This window comes from Cryptomeria japonica, chromosome 11, assembly GCF_030272615.1.
Source record: "Cryptomeria japonica chromosome 11, Sugi_1.0, whole genome shotgun sequence".
Taxonomy (NCBI): domain Eukaryota; kingdom Viridiplantae; phylum Streptophyta; class Pinopsida; order Cupressales; family Cupressaceae; genus Cryptomeria; species Cryptomeria japonica.
This window is the reverse complement of record NC_081415.1, coordinates 421,844,198-421,870,985: the sequence shown is the minus strand read 5'-3', so window position 1 is coordinate 421,870,985 and position 26,788 is coordinate 421,844,198. Positions and strand designations below refer to the sequence as shown.

Here is a 26,788-nt window from a genome sequence, read left to right as displayed (position 1 = left end):
AGATCAAGAGCAATCGGATATGGAGGGATAAAATTCTGTACTACCAGTATCCATCATACTGCATAGACATGGAATCCAGTGAAAAATATAAACAAAGTATTTCCCACTGATTATGAAGCTCACATATCATGTAGTTTTTGTGTGTTAAAATTTTGATGGATTATTGTGTCACATTCAATCCCCATGACGGAAACATCTATGAATGCATGGTTTTTATATAAACAAAGTATTTCCCACTGATTATGAAGCTCACATATCATGTAGTTTTTGTGCGTTAAAATTTTGATGGATTATTGTGTCACATTCACTCCCCATGATGGTAACATCTATGCATGCATGGTTTTATTTCTTAGAAGCTCACTTGTACTTGCACTTCTACTTATATAGTTAATGCAACAAATCGGTATTACCCAATTTGAGATAGATTTAAAGGACACTAGTGCTCAAAAAAGGTTGAAACCAGGCATTGAGTGACATGGGCTACAGTTGTATTTAATTAATATCAAAACAAAAAAGAGTACATCCAGATGGGGAAGGATGAGAACCAATATCCTCCTTCAACATATTTATTCATTTCAAATAATCAACCTACATGGATAACTTCATGCAATTACCCACATTAATACCATCCACATAACATTAATTTCCTTGGACAAACTCTAACTTGCAAAATATGAATCTATAGCATATACTTTTGAATCAATAGCTAATATCTCCCTCTTGACCCAAAAGCATACAAAAAAATTATGCTGTTGCAAGAGTGCTACTGCTGAAGGTGTCCCAAGTTTTATGAAATCAATGGCAAGATGCTACTTATTCTATCCAAGAAATAATAGTCTCATGGTGTGAATCAAATGAGATATAGTGAATGGCCCAAGCTTGTAATAAACAACGAGATCTAGCACCCTGTTTAATATATAAGATTAAATTTGAATTTCCTGTTATTGGTTTTCTGGGTTCCCTGTCACCTTTTCTGCATGATTATAGTTGCTTTCTTATTAGATCATAATTCAATTTTGCTACTAGATCAGATTTGTTCTTTTTTTCCCTAGGTTTAAGTTCAGCTTTACTTATTTTATCTAGGTCTATCTCTTTTTAAGCTAGATAGCTTGTGCTAATGTTTGATAAAACCTTGTTTAACTTCCTCTAAAGAATCCAGATTTTAGAAAAATCTTGAGTTGTAAATTTTAAAATCTTCCATTCAAAGTGATTATGGACCCAAAACTACCTTAATTTAGGTTTTTTTCACATCCAATCTCTTTAGCTTTTCCCTCAAGCATGTTCTAAGTGCAAGAAGTTTAGTCCACTTTTCATGGAAGAATCATTCCGAGACGGGGGCATCCTCAAGATGCGGGGACGCCTGGGGAATGTCCCTCCGTCAACACTCCACCTCCGCTGGGTTCCCAGACATGTTTTTGGGACATTTTTTGGTTGGGCGAGACTTTCAAGGTGTTTCCTTGGAAGGGATGTGGGAAGGGGGCGTTGGGACGTCCTTGAGACTCCCATATGTCCCTCGAAAGGATAGGGGATGCGCCCAACTTTCCTGCAATGCTGCTGCAAAAGTTGGGTTTCAAAAAAAAAAAAAAACTTCTACTTACCTAACCCTAACCCTAACTCGACCCCAACCCCCAAGGACTCACCTAAAAGTTATAAAAGAGACATTTAGTCTCATTTGCAATCACAAAAATTTGAAACTTAGTGGCTAGCGGCTGCATAGTCTAAAATAGTGAAGATTGAAGAGTGAAGAGGAAGACAAAAGTGAGTGAGAGATTGAGGTGGAAGCTTGGATGGAGACTGAGGAGAGGGACTATCAACAAGCCAAGAGGAGTCTTTCAAGTAAGATTAAAGGTAGGTTGTTCAAGAATTCAAGTTTCAAATTTGTTCCTATTGTTCATTTAAATTTTTTCATTCCTATTGTTCATTGAATCATTCCTAGTTTCCTATTGTTCATTCCTATTGTTCATTTTTTCCGATTTTCATTTCATTTAAATTTATGAATGTCAATGAAATTTGAAATTTTGAAAGTGAATTTTGAAGTTGAACCAATGAAAACTTGAAAAGTTTAAAGTAAAACCCTACAATAATGCACTCAAATTCATATAAATTTATCAAAAATGCACTCAAATTCATTGTTGTTTGCTTGACTAATGCACAATTGCACTAAAATTTATTGTCCAAAACTTCAATTTTCATTGTTTATTTCAAAATTGTTCAAAACAACAGCTTATAGGTCTTCCGATTCTTTTTAACATTGTTTCTTGCAACATCATTATCATAATGAGCTCTTACAACATGAGTAAGGATGAAGGTCAAGAGGTTGGAGTAGGAATTCAAAGTGAAAATGAAGCATCTAATGAACCTGGCATAGGAGTGGGGGCTAAGCCTAATACTCAAACTGAAACAAGTTCTATTGGGAGTCGAAACTTGATTTGCCCTTCTCAAACCTTCCAAAAATGGACCAAGTGCCCCTTTGGTCCAAAAGCACCTTTATAACAATTTGCATCTAAGGTACCAGCAAAGCTTGGGATATTTGGGGGCACTAGAAAGTGGAAGTGCCACATGTGTAGTGTTGAATGGTTTGGTAGTTGTAATGGCTAGGGTTTCACCAATAAGGATAGTAAGACCACTAATCTTTCCTTGGTGACCGCTACATTGAAAGAGTGGTGAATCCAATAGATCTAGCCACAATCCAAATAAGGAAAGGGCTGAAATTCTTATTAGATTCATTGGTTATTTGTTTGCCCCCTCTTTCTAGTTGAAGATTGGATGGTAATTGTGAAATTAGGGTAAAACAATGAATAGTTGAAGTATATTGTCGAAAACAGACTGTTACAAATATCCCACGCAGCCACAAACTGAGATCTGGGCAAAAGAAGATATTTAGAACTTGTTCCTAGAAGTTTGGCCTGATTTTTCGAGACCAGGTAGTACAGATTTACCTTGGTCCTTCAAATTTTACTCTGTCGAAAGCTGAACCTATTCGTCGATGTCGACTTTGTCGGACTCCCGTAGTACAACTACTGAGCTTGTTCCCCGCACATAGAAATAAAGGAAATAGGGTTGTGGATAGGGGTTTGCCTTAGGTCAAACCTTGGTTTAGGAATAAACCTTGGATGAAATAATGTAAATGCTAAGGAGATATACCTCAAATCTGCAATTTTTGATGATGATGCAATGCTCTTTGAATGTAATCACAAATGTTGAATGTAATGAGATAACAAACACATGAACATGAAAAACCTAATCACACACACATGCTTGCATGAAGATTGATGCAACCTTGCTCCACAATGCTTGAAGGATGAAATGCAGCCTTTGATGTCTGAAAATGCTTGATGATGAATGCTTCACAAATGCATGAATGATGGGGTATATGGATGATCTCAAAATGAATTGATAGGATGTCTTTATATAGGGTTCCCTAGGTAATTTACCAATTAGGCCGACCTCCAATGGTCAAGTGTAGCCATAGGGACCAAAATCTATCAGGGAGGGGGAGTATTTGTCCCATTTCAAATTGGGTCCACATTAAGGGGGACTAGGGCATTTTGGAGTTCCCCGGTCCAAGACCAAGGTGCTCCATGCCCTGGTCCTCCAAAATCAAGACTAGCCAATTAGGAAATAGGGGAGACAACCTTCGGGATAGGGCCTACCCAGTGGTGTCAACAGGTGACATCATGATTGGAGCAAGATGGAGCCAAAATGGGCCTAGAGGGAATGAAAATGGGGCATGCTAAAGTAGGAGCACAAACATGAGGTGTAAATTGTACCGGTTACAATTTACGACACTACAATAGCACTACTAGAACTAATGCTCACTTCCTTCTTGTTCAAGGAAAAGGTGTAGATGTATGCCAAAAGGTGGAAGGGAACTTGAAGTAATACAAGTTTGAAATATTAAAATTATGGGGTTGTAATAAAGATGAAGTACCTGTATCTGCTACTTTTCCACGAAGGAGTAGGGGTAATCAAATTTCTCCAATTTCTACTTCTACTTTGCAAAATCAAAGGCCAACAAATCCATCTAGTTCAAGAGCAACGGAGTCTAAGGGAAAACGTAAGATGACTTGTCCATCTTCACAACCATTGGCAGATTTATTCAAAGTGCAAGCAAAGGATGAGGCAGATGATGCCATTGGCAAATTCTTCTTTGCCAATGGCATTCCATTCCATGTGTCCCACTCTCCTTATTATAAGGAAGATGTTTCAAAGATAATAAGGGCAAGACCATCATATGTGCCACCTAGTGAAACTAAATTGCGGACAACAATCTTGTATCAAAACCATTCCAAGATTAATATTTTGATGGAGAAGATGAAGAAAACCTAGGTCACAAGGGGTTGCAGCATAATCATGGATGGATGGACAAATATTAGGCATTGTCCACTCACCAATATTGTGGTTACATCTACAACATGCCCTTATTTTCTTAGAGCTATTGATTGTTCAAGGCATAGCAAGAATGCTCATTTTCAATTCCAAATCCTCAAGGATGCTATAGAGGAGGTTGGGCCACAAAATGTGGTGCAGGTGGTGACAAATGCGGCCTATGTGTGCAAAGCTGCATGGAAGTTGATTGAGGTAGCCTATAGATATATTTGGTGGACTCCTTGTGTGCATGCCATGAATAATGCACTCAAGGACATGGGTAAAATCAGCTGGATCAAAAAAATTGTCTGTTATGCTAGAGATGTGTAGAAGTTTATCTGCAACCACCACATTTCACATGCACTCTTCAGGACCTTCTCCAAGAAGGAATTCTTGAAACCTGTAGAGACTCGGTATGCATTATCCTTTATTCTCTTGGAGAGGATGCTTGAGTTTCAAGAGGTAGTGCAACTAATAGTTATGATAATAGAATGGAACGGGTGGCTTGAGTCAAAGACACAATAGGGGTTGAGGGTGAAGGAGGTGGTGTAGAATGATGTCTTTTGGGTTGATGCCAAATGTATTGTCTCCATCATTGCTCTAGCCTTGACAAGTATTAGATATGGAAATTCTAATGCACCTTCCCTTGGAGAGGTGTATGAGTACATTGATTCTATGCTTGGTCAAATGAAGGTTGTTGTGCGAGAGAAGGGCCCCACATTGCGATTCTACACTGAGCATATTCAGCTGATCATTCAACATAAATGGGAGAATCTCAACACTCCCTTACACATGGTTGCCTATGCATTGAACCCGAAGAGGTACATGCAAAGGCCGAGTAGAATTACACCTATAGAGGATGCTAAGGTGAAGGATGGAATGATGAAGGCAATTGACAAAATGTATGATTCTATAGAAGCTAGCCAGATTTGTATTGAGTGGACAAAATTTGCCACTCTTTGGGGATATTTAGAGGTAGCCAAGATAGATCTAGAGATTATGTCACAAGAGGACCCCAAGTTGTGGTGGACTATGAATGGGCCTTAATCTTTGACAACTACTCTAACCATTCGTTTTCTGTCTCAGGTTTCTAGTTCTTCCGCTGCTGAGAGGAAATGGTCTACTTACAACTTCATCCATTTCATTAAGAGGAACAAGCTTACTTCTAGGACAACAGAGAAGCTTGTGGCGATACATAGTGCCTTGTGTCTCATTGACCGCAATACACGTACAAGGAGAGTCCAACAACTAGATGGGATGTAGAGCCAGAAGAGCTAGCACAAATTGATGATGATGCTACACATACAGGGCTGGTTGGTTTTGGTATAGATGAGCTTGAGCGTGTGGGGTCCAATAGTTTGTATGATGAGGAGATAGGCAAGGAGTTTGGGTATGATTAGACTCTAGAGTCTATACTATTAGCCATTGACTCATAAATCATGAGTCATTACTCATTCATATTACAGATTACTATCTAGATTCTAGTATTTACTATTTTGCTTTTGAAGTTCGAACTTTGGACATTGTTGATAACTTGATTGTAATTATGGATCACGATTATGAAATCAAAGATTTTGAAAATTCTCGTTCCAATCTCTATATTTTATTATTTTGATTCTCACTATAAAAATTTAAAAACTACTACTAGTTCAATGCAATCATTGCAATGTGTTTAAACTTTAAACTTTACCTATTCCTTAGGCTTATACAATTATACATCTTTATCTTTTTAAAACTAATTTATCAAGAAATATATGTATTATGCATTTCAGCATCACTCCCCCACCACCCCCGCACTGTTGTACCCCCAGCGTTCCAAAACTTAGGCCCCAAGTACCCCCCTCACTGAGACACATCACCTAGTCTCCGCGTTAGGAAACTCGATGGAACTTTGGGTGAAATTAAACCCATTATAGTTGACAATGTATAGTTTTCAAATTATGTAATTTTTTTAAGACGTTGAACACATTTATTTATTTATTAATTATTTTTAAACAAATGTTTGGATAAAAATTTAAAAGGAACAGACTTTGGCAATATGGCTGACAATTTTGTTTTTCAAATTTTTGGACAAAATAAAAACCAATTATACATGAAAATGTTAGTTTCCATATATATATATATATAATAGCGTTGAATATTATTTTCTATTTATTAATTATTTTTTAAACAAAAAAAGTCTCATAAACTTAAAATAGTATATATTATTATTATTTTTAATAACTTTTGGTTTTGAATTCGTTTTTTGGAAAAAGAATTATGTTTGATTAATCTAGACATCATTATCTACACAAAAAATCTTGTTATAATAATTTTAGGTCAAATTATGTTGGTTGTATAGGAGGGCTTTTATAAAAAACACCTTAATCCCAATAAAAAATTAATTTAAGAAAATTACTAAAAAACTATAGAAAAACATTCTAACCAAACTTCAATATCATATTCATCTTCCACAAAATTGAAAAATATTTTTATTTACTACTTATTTTGTTGTCCGCACATATGCATGTTTTGGCCTTCAACATACTTTAAAAGGCCACTTTTGTACATTCGATAGAAAACCATTTTTTATGATTTGGGTATTAGAACAAATTACATATTTGAAAACTAGAAACAAAATTCTACATTTCATATTTAACAGCATATTAATATTCTATGTGTAAGCACTTGAAATCACTAACCCAATTAAGACAATCTTTGATTTTTAAGAAAAACCCTTCCACTTTTTGACCAAAAAGTGGACCTAGATTCTTGCCATGTGTTTATTGACTACACAAACTTAACTGTGTCACCCAACTATTTGTTTGCTGACTAGTTGATTTTCTAACTATAACACCTTCCACTTTAATCTAGATTTAACAAATACTTTTTGTCAACATACCTAATATATAATCTAGTAAGTCCAAACTCTAGAAGATTTTGAGTCTATTTGCTAATGCTTTCATCCTCTAAGCATTCTAAGACCTTAAGTAAATTTTAACTTACCATATAAATTTTGCATCCAATTTGAATTATTTATAACCTAATGCTAACTTGTGGTTCCAAGTCCAGGCTGTTGCAAGTGATGCAGAAAGTCCACCATGAGGCAATTTTATCCACATCAGAGACATGCTGATACCCTCAAGGATTTATGACATTCACTAGGAACTTTGGCTGTAATAGCCACCCCTAAATGTTTTTCCAATCTGTGCCAAAGTAAATCACAACATAAGCATGCAAATAAGACACTTGGCTGTCATAATGTTCTGATTTAATATTTCATTGTGCAATCAATGCTGTTACAAGTTTCCTTGGACTATACTTATTCATAATATGACATTATTACATGAAATAAATATTTCTTTGAAACACAACTTGAAATACCTCTTAACAGAGATGGACAAATCTGCAGCAGGTCTGAAAATGAAGAAATATCCTTCTGTTACAAATTGGACAGCAAGAATAACGCTCTCTAAGCCTCCTAACTTGATAGCAACTTGCTCCAAGTGTATTAAATGGAAACCTGCCAAAAATCTACAACTCAACAGCCTCCAAAACTCTCCTAACTAGGAGCAAACTGATCCGATATACTTATCTAAGAATAGGTAGATTTGAAAGTGTCCGTTGCAGCCCAAACAATACTAAGAAACATTCAGTAGCACCTTCCTACTGTTGGCATATGCACACTCCAATGAGACATTGTAGGTGATTGAAGGTTTTGTCATTGATGGCAACCTTACAATCCTATGGCACCGGCAAGGCATTACACCGGCACTAGCAAGATCAGACTCTACACCGGCACTCAGATCTTGACACCGGTAGAGATGGAAAATCTGATGAAGCAACTAGAAGCAACTCTTTCAGACTATGATGCAAAAAAAATGAAAAATATCAAACTAGAAGATGATCTAAAGTCAGCTCAGGCTATCATTCAGGCACTTCAAGAAAATCTTACTATTTCAAGAAACAAGAGAAGAGAACTTTGTGAAAAGATGCAAAATGAGAATGATGAAAAAGAAACTCTTAATGATATGATAAACAAGCTGAAACAAGAGAACATGACAACAAAGAATGAGATGCAGGATATGACTATGAGATTTTGTAAGGAAATTGAAGATAGAAACAAGAATGAAGAAGATTTGACCAGAAGACTAAGTGATGCTGCAAATGAAAACACAAGACTTAGTTATGAAAATGATTTGTTGAAGACAGATCTGATGCACACTCAGAATGACTCCAATGAACTGATGAGGCAGAAAGAAGTCTTAGAAAGAGAACTAGATACTGCAAATCAACATAAAGAGAAATTCAAGAAAAGCTCAGAAGAACTTGGTAACTTGCTAAAGAATCAAAAACCTAAAGGTGACACTTTTGGAATTGGCTTTGAAGTTGGTGAAAGCTCCGGTACTGCAAATACACAGTATCATAGCAACCCGGTAAGACAACCTAATGCTTATAAATTTAATGGAAAATGCTTTAACTATAATAAGTATGGTCATAGAGCAAATGAATGTAGATCTAGAAATTATGAATGTAGATCTAGAAATTATCAGAATATCAACACACCCACCGGTCAATGTTCAAAGTACAACAAAAGTTCTAGTTTGAAAGGAAAAGAAAAGTTGAAGTTGATAACACAGAGCAACAAGTAGAGACTCAAACTGAGACTAAAACAGAGCAACAAACAGAGAGACAAGCAGAGCAACAGGCTCCGGAACAGGAACAGGTTCACATGGAACAATGCCACCGGCAACAGGAGAAGATCAAAAACCATTGCTTAAGGAAATGGAAACACAGACTGACCTACCAGAGGTCACTACAAGCTTGGTTACTTCCTCCACCGGCGGAATTCAGAATGTTGGTTCCTCCTCAACAGGTTACAAATCAACAAATGTAACTGAAGTACTTTTTGACAGTAGACATAGATAAGAAAATGAGCAAGGTACAGGATGAAATCAATAAACTTGCAGACAATTTTGTTAACTCACCTAATATATTATCAATGACATCACCACATAGCGCTGCTATAATGCATCCCTCTGCTGCATTACTTCTTCATCTGTCAAGTTCCCTCTTATCATGGCATTGACCTCCACATTTGGTAAAGGAAAGAAAATATTCCCAATGGTGAGACTAGAACCGTCATCCCTGATTTTAGATAGGACTTGACTTAGCCACTGTGTTCCGCTTCATGGTTCATGCCATTTTGACCCTCTTTGTGCATATGACAACATACTCTTTTCATTTGACATCATTTCTGCCATCAACATATGACAGCACTGGCTTTTGCTTGTTGTCTTTACATGCATTGAAACCCCTTGCAATCGGGTTTTAGATACCTAACTGCAAGTATTGATCTTGCAAAGGGAAAACTTGGGAATGAGAGTATGTGGAGACAAGGTGAATTTCAGATCTTGGGAGGTGGAATGCGAGTGCAAGTGGATTACAGCGAACTTGGTATGTGGAAATGGAAGAATGCAAGTTGAAATAATACTGAAACTTACACTTGCAATCAGGTCTTGGAGACCCGAATGCAAGTAAGTACGCTTGCATGATTGGGTATAAGCTTGCAATTGGGTCTTGGAGGCCCGACTGCGAGTGTGAAATGAAGCAAGGTTGCAAGGAGGTATAAACTTGCAATCGGGGTTTCAAGCCCCGATTGCAAGTGAAGCATGTCAAAGTGTTTATGCAATGATGGCTTGCAAATGGGTTTCGAAGACCCGATTGCAAGTGTAAGACAAACATGATAAGATAGCACACTTGCAATATTAAAGGAAGACTTGCAATCGGGTCTTAGATATCCGATTGCAAGTAATGACAACTTGCAAAAAGAAAGACGAAACACCCACATACTCGCAATAGAAAGATCAGCACCTTCATACTTGCAATCGGGCCTTGGAACCCCCATTGCAAGTTGCAAAAGACTTACTTGCAATCGGGTCTTGGAGCCCCCATTGCAAGTTGCAAAAGACTTACTTGCAATCGGGTCTTGGAGCCCCCATTGCAAGTTATAAAAGACTTACATGCAATCGGGTCTTGGAGCCCCCATTGCAAGTTGCAAAAGACTTGCTTGCAATGACACCGAAAAAGTTCCTACTTGTAGTGACTGACCTGAAACCCGAGATTGCACCGAAAGCTAGGAAAATGAAGGCAAAAATCAACCGAAACTTGGACAATGATGACAAAAACGCCCACGCATGATTTGACATTAAAAGAATATGAGTTTTTTGCCTTGTAAAACATGCCTTAGAGAAGAAAACTACGAATTTTGAATAAAAATTTCTAGGGGTTGTCAAATTTTTGAAAGTTCAAAAATTGAGACAATAGGTGGCACAGTTGTTAAGAAAAATGATGAATGTTGTTCTCCCTCCTTAAACAGTAGAAATAAATGGATGAATAATGATGTTGCCATTGAAAAAATGCAACAAAATGATTTACAATGCATTTGTGGGCTCAAAGAGTGAAATCAATCTGGCAATTATAATTATAAACTAGAAGATCCTGAGCAGAGAAGGAAGAGGAAAGCTTATGTAGGTGAAGTCCATAAGAAGCTGCTGAGTTAAATTCTTTTTGTCTTGTTGTTACTTTAATGTTGTGACTTGTTAACATCCTAACTCAACAGGGACATAGGTTTCGTTTTTGTACCAGTTTTCTTTGCTAAATGTCTTTTGTGATACTCCCATATTTGGATCCCTTTTGAGGGTTTCTGGGTTGGTAAACCTTATGATGATGTTTTTATGATGATCTGGCCATTATGCTTATATACATATATATAAGCACAAATTTCTCCATGAAGAAACCAATATACATCTAAAGTCCTCGCGAGATGCAAGTGCCAGAGTATCTCACTTTTTGAATGAAGCTGCATAGTAAATACAAACATTTAACATGATAAACAATTTTATGTGAGCGCCATCATCTCCAGATTGTGACTTTTTGCACAAGTTAAGTAGGAGAAGCCCTCTGCCTCATGACTGCAAATGCAATTAGCAAATTCAGTTTGGTGCTCCCACATACATCCTGGATGGGTGGAAAGGCTTTCTTATAGCAAGAACAACCCCAGGGCCTAGACCAAACCCCATAGCTTGTTCTCTTTGTTGACCAATCAATCGAGAGAGAACTTATTCATTCATATCGAGCTTCATTCTTGTCCTTTGAATGCATTGAGTGAGAACAAGCCAAAATTAATTTCTCTAAACTCAACTTGTTTAGGCTCTTTCTTACAGAATTCCTGAGGTATTAGGAAACCTCTGATCACTATCTTAAAAATTGCTCGTGATAGAAATTAATTAATCAAATTTCATTCATTGTATCATTCGGTTAAAAAAGCCATCACTATGAAATGGCATTAAATGTTTTCACAAGGGTGGTCTATAAATACTGATCCCTTGCATGCATACAGACAGTCACAGACACACTGGATTGAGTTGAAACTGAATTTTATCTCATCATTGTTCAATTCACACCAAAACCCAAAGCAATCAATTTAAGTAGATGTCACAACAGACCAATATCTTTTAAAAAGTTATAAATTTCAATTGTCAATTTATATAGAATTTACCTGTCATGTTCATTTGGACAGCGATTCATTTCATCATTGAACTGCCTTGCATATTCCTCTTTGGTAAATATCACATTATATATAACTTCTCCATTCCGAGCCCAAAAATAATAAAAGATAGCTGAAGCTACTGAGAGACACAGAAAGCTTCGGCCAACCACTACTAAGTAGGCCTGAGTTTGCAATGTGACTAGAGATAAAAGATAAAGAAACAATAACATAACACCACCATTTCTTATTAGCCTGCATTACAAGATAGGTTTGACATTAACACAGAACTAAGGAAAAATTTGTCTAAAATCAACTACAAACTTTACCAATCTTAAATCCCCAAACATTTACAAGAAGATGAACACAAAATGCAATATCTTTATATTATATCTCTTCTAGCAAAACATGATAGTACTAACCAACCTGAATTCATTGAACTGTGCCATGGCCCCCCGCAGCATGAAAGAAAGTACAATAAAGATCAGATAGTAGAGAATTAGCAATGAATGCATGGCAATTGACCAATATTTATGAGTAAAACTGCAATTTCCTTCGTTTTGGGGAGTGGGAAAGACATTTTGGGGAGCTGATGGTGCTTGAACTGGCTTAAATCTGCAATATATTCAGTACATTCAGAATTTTCAATTTTTCAACATTTTTTACATAAATAACAACTGCTGTTCCCTTTAAAGACTGAAGAAGACAGATTTAGGAAAGAAAGACATATTCAAATTTTCAAAGAAAAGAATCTGCTTATCTGGTGTATTTTCTCTGCATATATACATATGAGAACTACATGTGGCTGACTGCCTATGGAAAGAATATATTGGAACCATACTTGATAAGTCTTCCTACTCATTCAATAAACATTTAAAGCAAGAACTGTGACAGTGTACAATGATCTTCTTGCAATCTCCTGTATTTCTCTACAAGCATCCGCATGAGAAGGACTTAATGTGGTTGGTGACCTATGGAATCACACATTGTAACCTCATATGGTAACTCTTATTACTTACCAGTTCATTTATATCAAAAGAGTACGAGCATATTGCATAATGTGCCAATCTAATCCAAATGAAACTAAAATGTCTACAAAACATAAAATAAAAAGCCGATGTGCACTCGATTGTTCCAGTGCCAAAACAAGTTGTTGATGTCGTGCCTCCTTTTTAGGATTGAAACGGTAAGAAGATCTCTAGCTTGTTCCCGTTCCCATAGGCTAAAGGATTGAGGAAGGGAAAGGAAATTATACTATTATTTTTAAGTTGGGCCTGACAATTCTCTATTTAAGGGGCAACAACGTTTTTAAACATTTAATTATAATAAACAGTATTTTTTTAATTCTGGGAGAGAAATTTAGAACCCAAGGACCCAAATTGAAAGAGTGCAGTTTTCATATTCGCATTCATTACCCAGGGATGCGTCCCCGGTTTTTTTTTCAGCCATCCCCATAATTTCTGCATATAGACAGTGAATTTTGACAATGAATTCTATAAGCAATTTGACTTTGACTCTCAATTTAACACAAATTTGCAATAAGAACTCTGCTACTTCTTATATGTTAAGGTTCTATATTGTATATGAGCATGTTTTATCCATGTTTTCATATGACTATTTTAAATTTCCCTATATATTTCAATTTTCCCTATTTTTATATAGCCGTCCCCTTTGCCGTCCCCTTGCTGTCCCCAGAATTGGCAAAAAAAACATCGTCCTAGAAACACGTACCCCCATTCCCTGCCATCCCCGTCCCCGGAACTCGGGGTAACATAGTTCATTTTGAGTTCAATTGATCATGCATTTGAGAACAAAACCCCTTGCTTGCACATTTTGATGTTAAGATGAAAACCCTCACCTCATTACTTGGCAATTCTACACAAGGATTGCAGTTGCGCTGGCAATAATTTTGTTTGAATTTTCAGGAGTTTGAGCATTGGAATTATTGGAAGGAGATCACCACAGTCAAGTTGCGATGTCCCCTTCCTAATTTGCTCTAGAATTTTCCCTAAAATCACAATTGCAACAAATTAGGGTTAGGGTTACATCTTACCAAGTTAATATCTTTTTAAATAATGTGATCCTAGATTTGAATCCTGCAACATATACAAATATACACATATATATGTTTAATCGTTAGGATTAAGCAATTACATTATATTCAAAGATTATCATTAATGCAAGCATATTAAGGTTTGGGAGAAGGGACGTGATGGGTCCACCCAAAGCCATTTCTACACCAAGCCCAAGAGTGGATGTCTACCAGCAAAAGGGATAATTTGGAATTTAGTGGGTTTGCGCCTGTGAGGGAACATCAAGCACTGAACATTCAGTCACAGGCCTACTTAATCCCAACAAACATATCTGCTCACTAAGGGACTAAGGAGTTTAGGGCTGCTACTACAAGGGGGGACGCTCTTCATACTCAGTGGACAAACCCTGCCTAAGTTCATTACCGGGTCTGCTGTACAGTGTTGGAACCAGTGAGTGAATTTGGCAATCACTGTATTTTCTGAGTCTACAACCCTCTAATCAGAATTCACTGTTATTAGTAAACAATTAGAACAAATTAAATAGGAGTGTTTAATTTTGCTGTTCAGTGTGCTGTAAATGTGGATTTTGGTGTTCAACCTTCGATTTGTTGGCCACTCAAATCACAATTATACATGTATATATAGAAGGGACATCACAGTTGAACTCTGAAAATTAAGGTGATAGAATAACAATCGTTATAAAAGGAAAACATATATTTGATAGAAACATGAAGAAAAAGATAAAGATAAAACCCAATACAAAATTATATACATTTGTGAAAACAGAAAGTTTATCCTTTGTAAATCCTTCTATTAGAAATATGGAGCATATCAGTTTACACTATACCCCAAATTGCATGCATCTGTGATGATGCACATGAAATGGCACAAACCTTTACAGGAAACTGACGAGTTTTTTGGCGACTCATGTTATGATGATTCACAGGTGCACATATGCAAAGGACGGTTGTCGGCGAGAGCAAGCCCACTTGTTTAATCAGATTAAACTTCATTTGTTTTGCACCCTTTTTCAAGTTGAAAATTGTCTACAGAGCAACCAATCACATATTAAAGCAGTGAAGCCATATAGAGAATCCAAAGCAGGATTGAAGCCAAAAATTCTATGAGTGTAAAATTCCCAAATAGAATTACATTTTTGCCCAATTGATTATTGAAAAGAAACAATTGCCAATCCCATATCAAACCTCCCGCAGAACTCGGGACAGTTGAGTACACACTCTAGGTATTGATGGGTCTATGTTGACTTCTCCAGAGTAGCACAACTTTCCCCAAAATTAATGGAATGCAAGCAATACATCTCACACCAGTTACAGAGAAGTACCAAAATCTTACTGGCAGATCATTTCTAACTTCAGAAACATCCATTCTTTGCATTGTTTAAATAAAATTGACTTGAACCATGTTCTAGATTTAGTGGATTTAGTGCCTTATTCCACAAAGGTATGCCTAGATGGTGTAAAAGCCCTCACCCCAAATTTGTAATCTTGTCCTAAACATAAGTGAGAGGACATCCATGATAGATAGAAGCCTTATTACAATCTGATCCAAAAACCAAATTCTGCCTTGTAGCTTTGGTTGCTCTCACAAATAATTTGACATTATTAAAAGAGCAACATGACCATCTCAACAATTAGACAAGTTCCCTGAACCCAATCTTAGACGTGTCTTCTCCTGGGATCAAACGAGATAACAGCAACCGAAATATATAAAACTTATTGGAATCTTATTCCAAGCTCAAAGCATGATTTCTAGCTTTGTCTAGTCTCACTTATGAATCTATTTTTGGTATCAAAAGCGCCAGACGGTAAAGTGAAGACCCTGGTATCAATTTTAGGCATATCTTACGTCAGCAAAAATGAAAGGACATCAATCGTGAAGTAGAAATGAATCTGGTGGACACCCAAAGACTGCCTTCTAGCTTTATCAGACCTCACTAATAAGTTAATAAGTACACCAGTGTTACCAGAATGCCAACATGTACCCCTCATAACATTAAACTATTACCCTTGCCACAAGTAGACATACAAATTCACTATCACAATCTTTAGTGAATTCCTACATGCACCAAATTGTGAAGATTGAAGAAAGTGGATTGCATGAGAGTCGAATTGCAACCATTTTGCAGGAGTAAAACTTGCCACTAGACCAATATATGAATCCCACACACTTAAAGTTGTTAGAAATAAACTTTAGTTTCCAAATATAGAAGCTGTATCTGAAGTGAGCTTCTGTGGTAACTCATGCAACATATATCATTACACTCAACTCATTTTCCCTCCAGTTTTTCTAAGTTAAAAAAAATGGTGCCTACAAAAGGAAAAATCATTTAGATTATCTCTAATCTTTGGCCTTCTTAGTTGTCTAAATTCTCCAAATAAACCTCCATTGCTTCAGAACATCAGAGATATTTAACGGCCCATATTCATCAACTGGGCATTCTCACAAATGGATTATCTGATATTAACTGGGATTGTACCATAACACTAAGAAACATTGGGTCAACCGAACTTTCAAACTATGACTGACTTGATTTTTTCTGCAGGATATTGAGGGAGTGACAAGCCATCTCTTAACTCTTCTAACTTCAATCTATTTCAAAGGCACTCACAATATCGTAGTAACCTAGCTCTGAGAGATTTTTGGGAGTGGTGGAAACATACTTTGTCTTGAGCAAATTCCTAAATAGCTGAGATGGTGTGATTGATTTATATTACATACATTGTCTTGAGCAAATTTTCTCCTATCGATTCAAGTTGTATTTGACCAAGTTGCAGTAATGCAGTCTTGCATGTAAGAGGCGCCATGAAATTTTTTCGTACAGAATATACGTGGAGTCGTGAGCCAGATTTCTAGGCACCAAACTTTAGCTTTAACCATTAATATCCCCATCTTATAATAACTCAGGTGCAAGGGTAAAGCCATGGTAATATATACTAAAATTTTGCATTTTTAAATATAATATTAAATCTTGTTTTTCTTTCAAATTGCCAATCTATCATAGTAATCATTATGAAATGTATCACCATATTTTAATATAAAATTTATTGAAGTCTTAGATTTTTCAAAATGCATGTATGCTAATGATAAAATCAATAATTTATGATCTAAGATGGACATTTCTTTTATTATACATCATTGTTTTATATTATTTTTATTAATTTTTTATATTTTATTCACTAAATTTTAATTCACACATTAAGTTTACCATTTACAACAACTTAGGCCAATCCAAAACCAAAAAAAAAGAGAACAAACAGTAGCTCTGTAGGAAGATAAGTGTTGCTTATAATGAATTTCTAAGAACCGAAAATACATATTGAATCTATAAGATAATAACATACATGCTACTAAGATTAATTGTGTAAATTATATTTGTGTCAATATTTTAAGTTACACCTTATAACAAGCATTGATACAAATAAAACTCACCTAGTTGTTTCCATAAACATTCCAATCAGTTCATAAATAGCAAATAATTACTCAATTTAGGCTTCTACTTATGTTGAAACCCATGGTAAAAGTTTGACACAAAAAGTTAAAGGTTATGGACTCCTTCCAAAGAAAATAGTGATTCAAAATATTTGAACCTAAAAAATCCATAAAAACTACAATTAGTTTATACAATAAGTTATATACTTTTTTCCATGCAAAAATGTTACATTTCATATATAATTATGAATTATTTTATTTATTTCAAAATTATTTTATTTTACTTTGTAAATACTTAAGATTTATTTTATTTTATTTACATTATATAATAAACAAAAATATTTATTTACATGACAATTATGTTTTACTTAAAATATAATTATTTTATTTTATTTACATTATGTAATAAACAAAAATATTTATTTACATGACAATTATGTTTTACTTAAAATATAATTATTTTATTTTATTTACATTGTTTAGTGAATAACCATTTTATTTACTTAAGATGTGATGATTCCGTAAGAGAAGGTCTCTAACATTTGAATAAGGTTATTTTTCTTTTCAATAATGTAAAAAATATGATTTAAATATTTAAACATTTTTAAAGTAATTAAATAATTTTTTTACCATTAAGTAATTATCAAATTTATATCAATTTTTCGTAAAAAAAAAAACTCTATTAAAATCTATCCATTACTACTTAATTATAATTTGTCTATTTTATTTACTTATAAAAATGTATATTGATTTCACATTAGAACACTACCAACATTACTTTAGTCAATAAGAATAGACTATAAAATTTACATTATAAAATTTAGAATAAAAAAGGCCTGCTAATGGGCTTTTGAGGGCTAATCCTTAGAGGATAGGTGAAGTAAGACAGGAGTGGGGTCCGCCAGATAAGGGTTGGACTAAGGTCAACTTTGATGGCGCTTCTAGGAGAAATCCTGGGGTCTCTGGTGCTGGATTCATAGCCCGGGACGATTGTGGCAACATTCTAGCCATTGGAGCTAAAAGATTGGTGGATGGGTCGAACAACGATGTTGAGTGTCAAGCGGCTTTAGAAGCCATTCTAATGGCTAAGAAATTAGGAGTGAAGAAACTCCACCTGGAGGGAGACTCTCAGATTGTCGTGAACGAGATAGCTAGAGGTCGAATGGAGGCGTGGCAGTTAGACAAATATATTAGAAGAATGAAATTTCTTCTGTGTGGGTTCGAACACTTTAAGGTGTCACACGTTCTCAGGGAAGAAAATGTAGAGGCTGACAAGCTCTCAAATGTGGGAGTGAATGGTTCATTGGATAACAACTTTAGTTTATTTGAGGACTTACGAAATGTATGTTCTCATGAATTTGGTTGAATTGCTTTATTTGAGGGAAGAGAACCCGATTTGTTTTTGATGAGGTTGATTTTGACACTAGATTTGTGGGAAGTAATGTCCCTCATGGATTGTGATCTTCGAATTTGTAGCAAGTGGCTTTGGCGACGATGGAGTGATGATGGAGGCAATCGGTGAGCTGACCTGGTGATGATGTGTGATTTGATGCGCTTCGTGTGGTGTAATTATGTCATGTGATGGCGCTGGCTTTTTTAAGGCCTTGGATTTTGGTTCCCAAGCATTTCGAAGTTGTTGGTTTTGGCTTTGATAGTGTGTGTTGGTTTTGGTGTGGAGGCGAGGCAGGATGGAGGCAAATTTTTCCTTGTCGACTGACGGTCAGATGTCAGCATTCCGCAGCCTGATTTCGAGTAATAGACTGATGAATGTTTTCAAGGTGGAAGGGGAGGTGTTTTGGAGGGCAGTGCGGTTGATGGTGGGGGAGGAATTTCTGGTGTCTGATTGTCGTCCTCGAACAAACCTAGACATCTCATCGTTGTTCGTTGCATTGGCATTGTCGGTGGGAAGGTCGACGGAGGAGGTGCGGCAGGTTGTGTCATTGGTGCTACGACCTAAATGGTCGGGCGGTTTGGAAGACGCGGTGGCTCGAGCTGTTGTTGGAGAAGGGTTGAAGATGCTCGAAGATCCATGGCGGAGGATTGGCATGGAAATGGGGGGGCTGTAGCCGTTCATGATTTGGTCGGCTTCCCAACCTGTAGAAATTCAGCTCGAGAACGCAAGGAAGGGGTGGAGGGATGTAGTGCACTTTGTGTGTGAGTTGGGGCCGACTGAGAGAGCGAAGATTCATGGGAAGAAGACCCCAATTCAGTCTGAAGCTCCTCTGGACGAGGATGGGAGGCCATTGATTCACCATCAGACCCCTCAGAAGCACGTGAAGGTGGTGGAGCACGGTTCGCTGCATGGTGGCAGGCTGGGAACAATGCCAGGTGGAGGGAGGGAGTCGCATGTTGTAGGCCCCAGCTAGGGCATTCCGAACTTCTCAAGGGAAGAGGCCTTGGGATGGTTTCGTTCGACAGGTCCTTTGGGCCTATCGGGTTTTGAGGGGGTTGTGTGTATGTATGGTTGGTTTTTTGTAGTGGTTGGTTTTGTAGATCTGGTGTCTATTTCGGGTTCAGATGGTTTTGTAGGGGCAAGACCCCATGTAGTGGCAAGTTGTTTAACAACTTTTTGGATGTAATTTTCCTTTTTTAAGCAATATATTATCCTAGTTATCGATCAAAAAAAAATTAGAATAAAAAAACATAATTATTTATATATTTTAGAAAAAAATATAATTAGCAACACTTCTTAATATGATAATATATTATTGAATAGATAATGAATGTCTCTTTAAATAATAAACCGAGCTGAATGAAACCACCGTCAATGAAGATGTAGGGCAGAGAAAGTGGTGGAGGACGCAGCATTTTCAAGGAACGACAAACCCAAGCATAAATAATAATATACTTTGCATAGAAGTTAGTGAATAAAATCGTTTCACCCTACCGAGAGTTGAAGGAAACCAGTCGCGCCTTATTCATTTCCGATATGCGTGAGAATTTTGGTGGGCTATGCCCACGTTAAATAACCTATTGGTTAATTATATATTTATTAAAAATAAATTTAAAGAAATATTCAAAGAATTTATATATATATATATATATATATATAAAGAAGGAAGATAGATAGATAGATAGATAGATAGATAGATAGATAAATAGATACATAGATAATGTTTAACGTCCACGAGGCTAAACATAACCTATGGGACAACCTAGCAAATTAAACCAACTTCAATAACTGATTTCTTTTCTTGTGCAAGTTGATGATGAGCACTCCCAACTTTTCAATGTACTCCTCTCTGAATAGGCTATATGCCAACAGCAATCAGATAAAATATTAACAAATTTGTCCCTATCGTCCTTGTAAGCATCACATTCTAAAATAAAATGTTGTTCAGTTTCCACGTTCCTAGAATTACAAAAAGTACAAACTCTCTCTTCCCAAGCCTCTTTTGGCCTCTTCCAACGCCTCGTCTCACAAAGGAGTTGATGAGAATTGGTTCTCAGCTGAGCAATAAGAATTTTAGCTCTCCATGAAATGTTGGCCTCGATGTATGTTTTTTGAAGTTGATCACATGTGGGATTGAACTCATTGATATAATAAATTTTCTTCTTTCCAAGCCCATTTTCCCAATTCCTCTTGTAGAATTTATCCATAACACAGACCTTTATGTCTTTGTTATTTGTGGGACACATATTAAAATGGATATTCCATTTATTCATCCACTTGTTGTTTTGTTGCATCCACGTCTTTTTCCTTTTCCACAATATATCATTGAAGACCACTTTAGGCCATCTACCTTCTTCCATTTGTTCAGTTCTTTTTAGATAGCTTATAAGACGCACCATAGCAAGTGCCTCAATAGGGGCAGCCCCCATTTTACTTAGCAAGATATCATATGAGACACTGCTTTTGATTTTGAACTTTCTAGTGACCAAACGCTTTTGAATTCCCTCGATTTGCTTCCATTGTGAGGGTGAAGTGTTGTTGGCCCATAATTCACATCCATAAAGGATAACTAGCAAAACTAAAAGACCAAATAGAGTTTGAGTAGTATTCCAATCCCAAACCTCAGCCTCTCTGCACCTATTTAGAAGAGCATAAAATGCTTTCCATCCTCCTAACATTCTTTTCTTTTTGCAACCTTCCCAACTTAGTTTTTTGTTGAAGTCAATGCCAAGATATTTGTACTCCGCAACTTCCTCAAGTATATTGCCTTCAAAATAATACTTCGTTGATTTTGGTTTTTACTATTAGAATTAACCATGACTTTAGTCTTGCTGATATTGATCTACATTCCCACCATTCTAGAAAAGTGCTTGAGGACAAATAAATGTTCTTGTAAACTATAGGCAGACTTGGCAATCAGAATGAGATCATCTGCATAAAGGAGCAACCTTATAACAAATACTCCCAACTAGATACCCTCACCATTATGCATGTTAACCACTCTTCCATCTTATCGATATATAGGCCAAATAAAGTAGGTGATAGAGGACAACCTTGTTTGACCCCAATATCACACCTAAAACATTCTAAAATGCAGGCTGAAGTTTTGATTTTGACTTTCACCTCTTCGTACATCCTATGAACAGCAACTCTGAGATGTATAGGAATCCCCAACTCTTCCATTCTAAGCCAAAGTTTGTCCCTAGGGACAATGTTGAAAGCCTTTTTAAAATAAAAAAGGCAACAAAAAGTTTCATCTTTTTTCTCCCACCTTTTTTCGATAATGTGCCTCAAAGTGATACAACGATCGACTATCGAGTGTTTTGGCCTAAAACCAGCTTATTTTACTAATAAAAGGACAAAACAAAAAGTAATCATATATATATATATATATATATATATATATATATATATATATATATATATATATATATATATATATATATATATATATATGAATATGATTATTTACTATTTTATCTTTAGAGGAATATAAGTAACGTCCAAAGATATCTTATTTGTTTATTATTCCACTTAAAAAATTATTATATTATTACATTGTAAAAAATATTAAATTATTATTAAAATATTATTATATCATTATGTTTTAATATATTATTGTATTATTATATTTTTGTATTTCTATTAAACTCTTGACCAAAGCAAAATTCTACTAAGACTAAATTATTTTATGTATGGACACTTCCAAGAGGTGGAAGTGAAGATATAATTAATATTAAATAATTAAAAAATATTCAATTGAGTGGATGACAAGAGAAAATAGACTATTTCAAATTTAAAATAATATTATTTAAATATATTATATAAATTAATAGATTTTATATATTTCATAAATAAAAAAATTTATTCACAAATATATAATATTTGTTATATTTTTCAAATAAAATAAAACGGGTGTTTATCTCTTGAACGAGATCTTGGAGAGGGGATGACTGCGTATTTTCGGCCTTGATGCGATTTCTCCCTGAAGGCGGAAGCAGAATCGAGGCATTCAGGCGATGACGTGGGTACCTCGGCATTAACGTGGAGTTAAGCTCCTCCACCCGGTTTGTGTTCTCTACCCCGTCCACTTGCTTTTCTTTAAAACTCTATGGTTTAATTGCTCTGCAACTTTAATTACGCTTAACTCCACTGCCTATCTGCTCAACCCGTGTGACCCAACCCTGGTTTCCAATGGAGCCAGAGTCAGATGGAGGTGCCACTAATGGCCCTAAATCTACCCCTTAGACAAACCCAGCCCTAAAAAAGTCATTTGCGGAGACCGTCGCCCCGCCTGCGAATGGAGTCCACCCGTTGGTGCAATTCCTTAAGGCTCTTGCAGACGAAGGACCCAGTAAGGATGGTAAGTGCCCTCACATTACCTCGGACTCCTTCTACATTTCACCAAATATTGAAATGTTGAATGAAATTGCCTCGGAAAAACTTAGGCTATGTGACACTGCCATCTTTTTTGCTTGTGTTGATGCTCAAAAATGCTCGCCTAGGAAATTTGTAGATGATTGGTTTAATAATCTTTGGAATCTGAAATTAGGGCTTAAAATTTCGTTCTGTAGGCAAATACAGAGAGGTCTTTTCCTTATTTTCTTTAACTCGCATGAATCCCAACTGGAAGCCCTCAAACGCCAATATTGGATGATCGGGAATACCTCCTTTCGAGCCCTAGCATGGTCTCCGGAGGCGGTTAATGAGGAAGTTCTCGCACTATCCTCTCCCAGATGGGTCATCCTCAAGGATGTCCCTCCCTTTCTTTGGCGTTTTCTTCCCCAATTAATGGAACCGTTTGGCAAAACAATTCAGATTGATGAGACTACTCGTTTGGTGCCCAACCTTGATGCAAGAATGCTTGTTTCAATTAAGCCTGGAATTGACATCCCACCGTGTTTAAACCTAAATATTAATGGAGATACTTTCGTCTGTCCTGTTGAAATGCTTGGAGGATTGAATGCCTGTTTTCTCTACAAGAAAGAAGGGCATATTCATAAAAACTGCCCAATCATCAACCGCAGGAAACAAAAGAATAATTCAGCCGAGACTTCGGTAAACCCTAAAACCAATAATGCCCTAAACTCAACTCCCCTACACTCTGCTAACGAAGAGATATTGGCACCCGACACTAGTCTTAATGAAGTAAATCCAATGCATATTGACCACACACCTCTGGTCCCTGAACCCCTCATCCCTGTTTCCGACCCCTCAAAAGATCTTGAAGAATCGCCCTCCGACTGCTTTCAAGTGGTTACTTCAAGAAAGCGAAGATGAAAAATTACCCACCATAACGCCCTAAACCATAACCGCTCTAATGTCCAAAATACAAACCAATTGGCCCCTAATAGTAAACTCCCCCCCAGTGACCAATGACTTCCCTTCTACTTCCCAAACCCCGGTCAATTCTGTGGTTAAAAACATGGTCAAAAATCTGGAAAACCCTAATCATGGTGTTGATGATGCTAGCATTAGTGATAACCCTGCAAAGATGATTCTCAGATCTGGAACCCCCAAACAATCAGTCTCCTCTTCACTTGTAGGACTTACCACTTATGTTAGCACCACCAACCCCTCAACAGCATCTATGCTCAAAGAAATAGAGGACAATCATGTTATAGAAGTTATTTATGCCAATAAGGGTCTAGATGACATTAGGTCTAGCACGATGCTCCTTGGCTTTCCAGGCTCCCAGTTGTCTAGGTCCGACATAGGAGGAAATGCAGATAATAAAGCTGAGCCTTCCGAAAATAGTGAAGATGATAAGGACCTTATGAAAGGATACTCCATGAATAAAAAGAAAGGTAGACCTATGGGCTCCAAAAACAAGAAGAAACCTGGAGATCAACACGGTCTCCCTACCAGCCCTTCTTAATCCTCCTCTTTAATGAAGTACATATCATGGAACATTCGAGGCCTTGAGTCGCCTGAGAGGAAATTTGTTATTAAAAGATTTCTGGATTACCATAAAAATTTAGATTTTTTGATGATACAAGAACTTAAAGCTGTTGGGTTCTCTCTCGACACCACACTCGATTTCATTTGGAGAGATGCAATCAAAATTTGCACCAACCACCCAAGAGGAAAGGGAGGAGTTGGCCTTCTTATAGCCCCTAAATGGGCAAATTACCTCAGGGATAAGGGAACTTCCCCTTGTAATAGAGTGGCCTGGGCTACATTAGATGTTAAAGGAACTTGCTTTGGCATATGCTCCATATGTGCACCTAATGACAATAAGGAAAGAATGTCCCTCTGGAATTGGCTAACATCCCTCCCAAATATCCCCTGGGTCATGGCTGGAGACTTTAACATGACTAAACACCAAGATGACATGGCTGGGGGCCTTCCTTTTGAATGGAAAAGTCTAGAAAAACCTCACTGGGACAGGTTTAAACAACAACTGCAACTGTTTGACCCCTTGGAAGGCACCAAACCTGATACCCTTAATCTATGGTACACTTGGTGCAACTTTCAGCAAGGCACTAATAGAATCTACTCCAGGCTAGATAGGTTTTATGTTAATAAGGACTTCTTCTCCTTCTCCCCTAATCAATTTGGGAATGAGGTGGTAGTCTTACCAGTAACCCTTTTTGATCATTTTCCCATCCTAGCCATCATTAACACTAGAAATTCCATCACCCCTAACTACTTTCGCAATAAGAAATTTTTACTCAACACCTCCCTGCTGCAAGACGAGGAAGTCCTAAATGCCATCAAAATAGTTAGACTCTTCAATCTGCAGCCACAACACCCCCAATCCCACATTCTCAAATGGAAGAGGAACATTTCCTCCTGGCAGAAATTATTCCAAACCATTGGCCAGAAAAAAGCCAAGGATTTTAGATGCCTAGAGAAAACCCTTACTCATCGGCTTCACTCTCTGGAACAAGAAATTCAAATGCAACCCTCCTCCCCTACCTTGGCCAAATAGGTCTCCGACGCTAGAGATATCCCCGGAAATCATCAACAGGTTAAAATCAGAGGTGCCTTCATCAGAGCTCGTAATCACTGGCTCAAATTTGGAGATAAATGCTCCAAAATTTTCTTTAATCTTCTCAAACAAAAACAGACCAGAGAAAAAATCGATAGAATAACGGTAGAAGATAAGAAACTCCTAGATATCAATGATATCAAAGAGGCCTTCGAAGTGTTTTTACAAGACTCTGTTTACCTCAGAGGATAATGAGGCCTCGAAAGATGCTCAAACTAAATGTAGTACCATTATTTCAAATAGAATCTCTGAGGATGAAGCTCTCCTCCTCAAAGCTAGGATCTTCGTGCAAGAAATTGTTGATGCCATTAAGGCTCTTAAGGATAATAAGGCCCCAGGCCCCGATGGACTTACTGTTGAATTCTACAAAACCAACATTGACTGGATCACTAATGACCTCTATGGTATTTACAATGAAGCACTTGACACTAGCACCCTGGGGGAGTTCATCAATAGGGGTATTGTTAAACTTATCCCAAAAGATGGGGGCAAAGCCCTCATAAAAAACTGGAGGCCAATTACCCTCCTCAACGTCTCCTACAAAATCTTAGCCAAAGCCTTAGCCTCTTGCCTTGAGAAGATCCTTCCCAAGTTCATCTGCTCAACCCAAACTGGATTCATTAAAGGCAGGTATATCTTGGAGAATCTTGTAACTAGCTGGGAATCCATGGAATGGACCAGAACCTCGAACCAAGACTCTGCCATGTTCCTTGTCGACTTTGAGAAAGCCTATGACAGGGTGGAATGGGACTTCATCCTCATGATGCTCAAAGCCTTTGGCTTCCCTAGTGAGTTTTGTGATTATGTTTGGATCCTCCTCAGAGACGTGTCCACCCTAATTGAAGTCAATGGGACTCTTTCCCAGCCTATTCCTCTTTCTAGATCAATTAGGCAGGGCTGCCCCCTTGCCCCTGCTCTGTTTGTCATTGCATCGGATGCCCTATACTATATCCTTAGAGATGACACCCTATCCCCTAGAGTCCATGGCATTAAGATGTCAGATGACTCTGAATTGCTCAACA

General features: G+C 36.9%; 1 protein-coding gene across 7 annotated transcripts in view; it reads right to left on the bottom strand.

Annotated features, from left to right (window-relative positions):
* Positions 1-26,788, bottom strand: part of LOC131073633 (regulator of G-protein signaling 1) — a 111,109-nt gene that overhangs the window by 47,532 nt on the left and 36,789 nt on the right. For 6 of the 7 annotated variants that reach the window (XR_009112927.2, XM_058010130.2, XM_058010124.2 and 3 more), the window contains 2 exons: positions 12,323-12,511; positions 11,909-12,151 (listed from right to left, as the gene is read on the bottom strand). Coding sequence is in view for 6 of the 7 variants with exons in the window: in XM_058010130.2 (XP_057866113.1) it covers positions 11,909-12,151; positions 12,323-12,511 (432 nt within the window). In the remaining variant the exon portion in view is untranslated. The remainder of the gene's footprint in view (positions 1-11,908; positions 12,152-12,322; positions 12,512-26,788) is intronic. The other variant, XM_058010128.2, reaches the window with a different exon arrangement.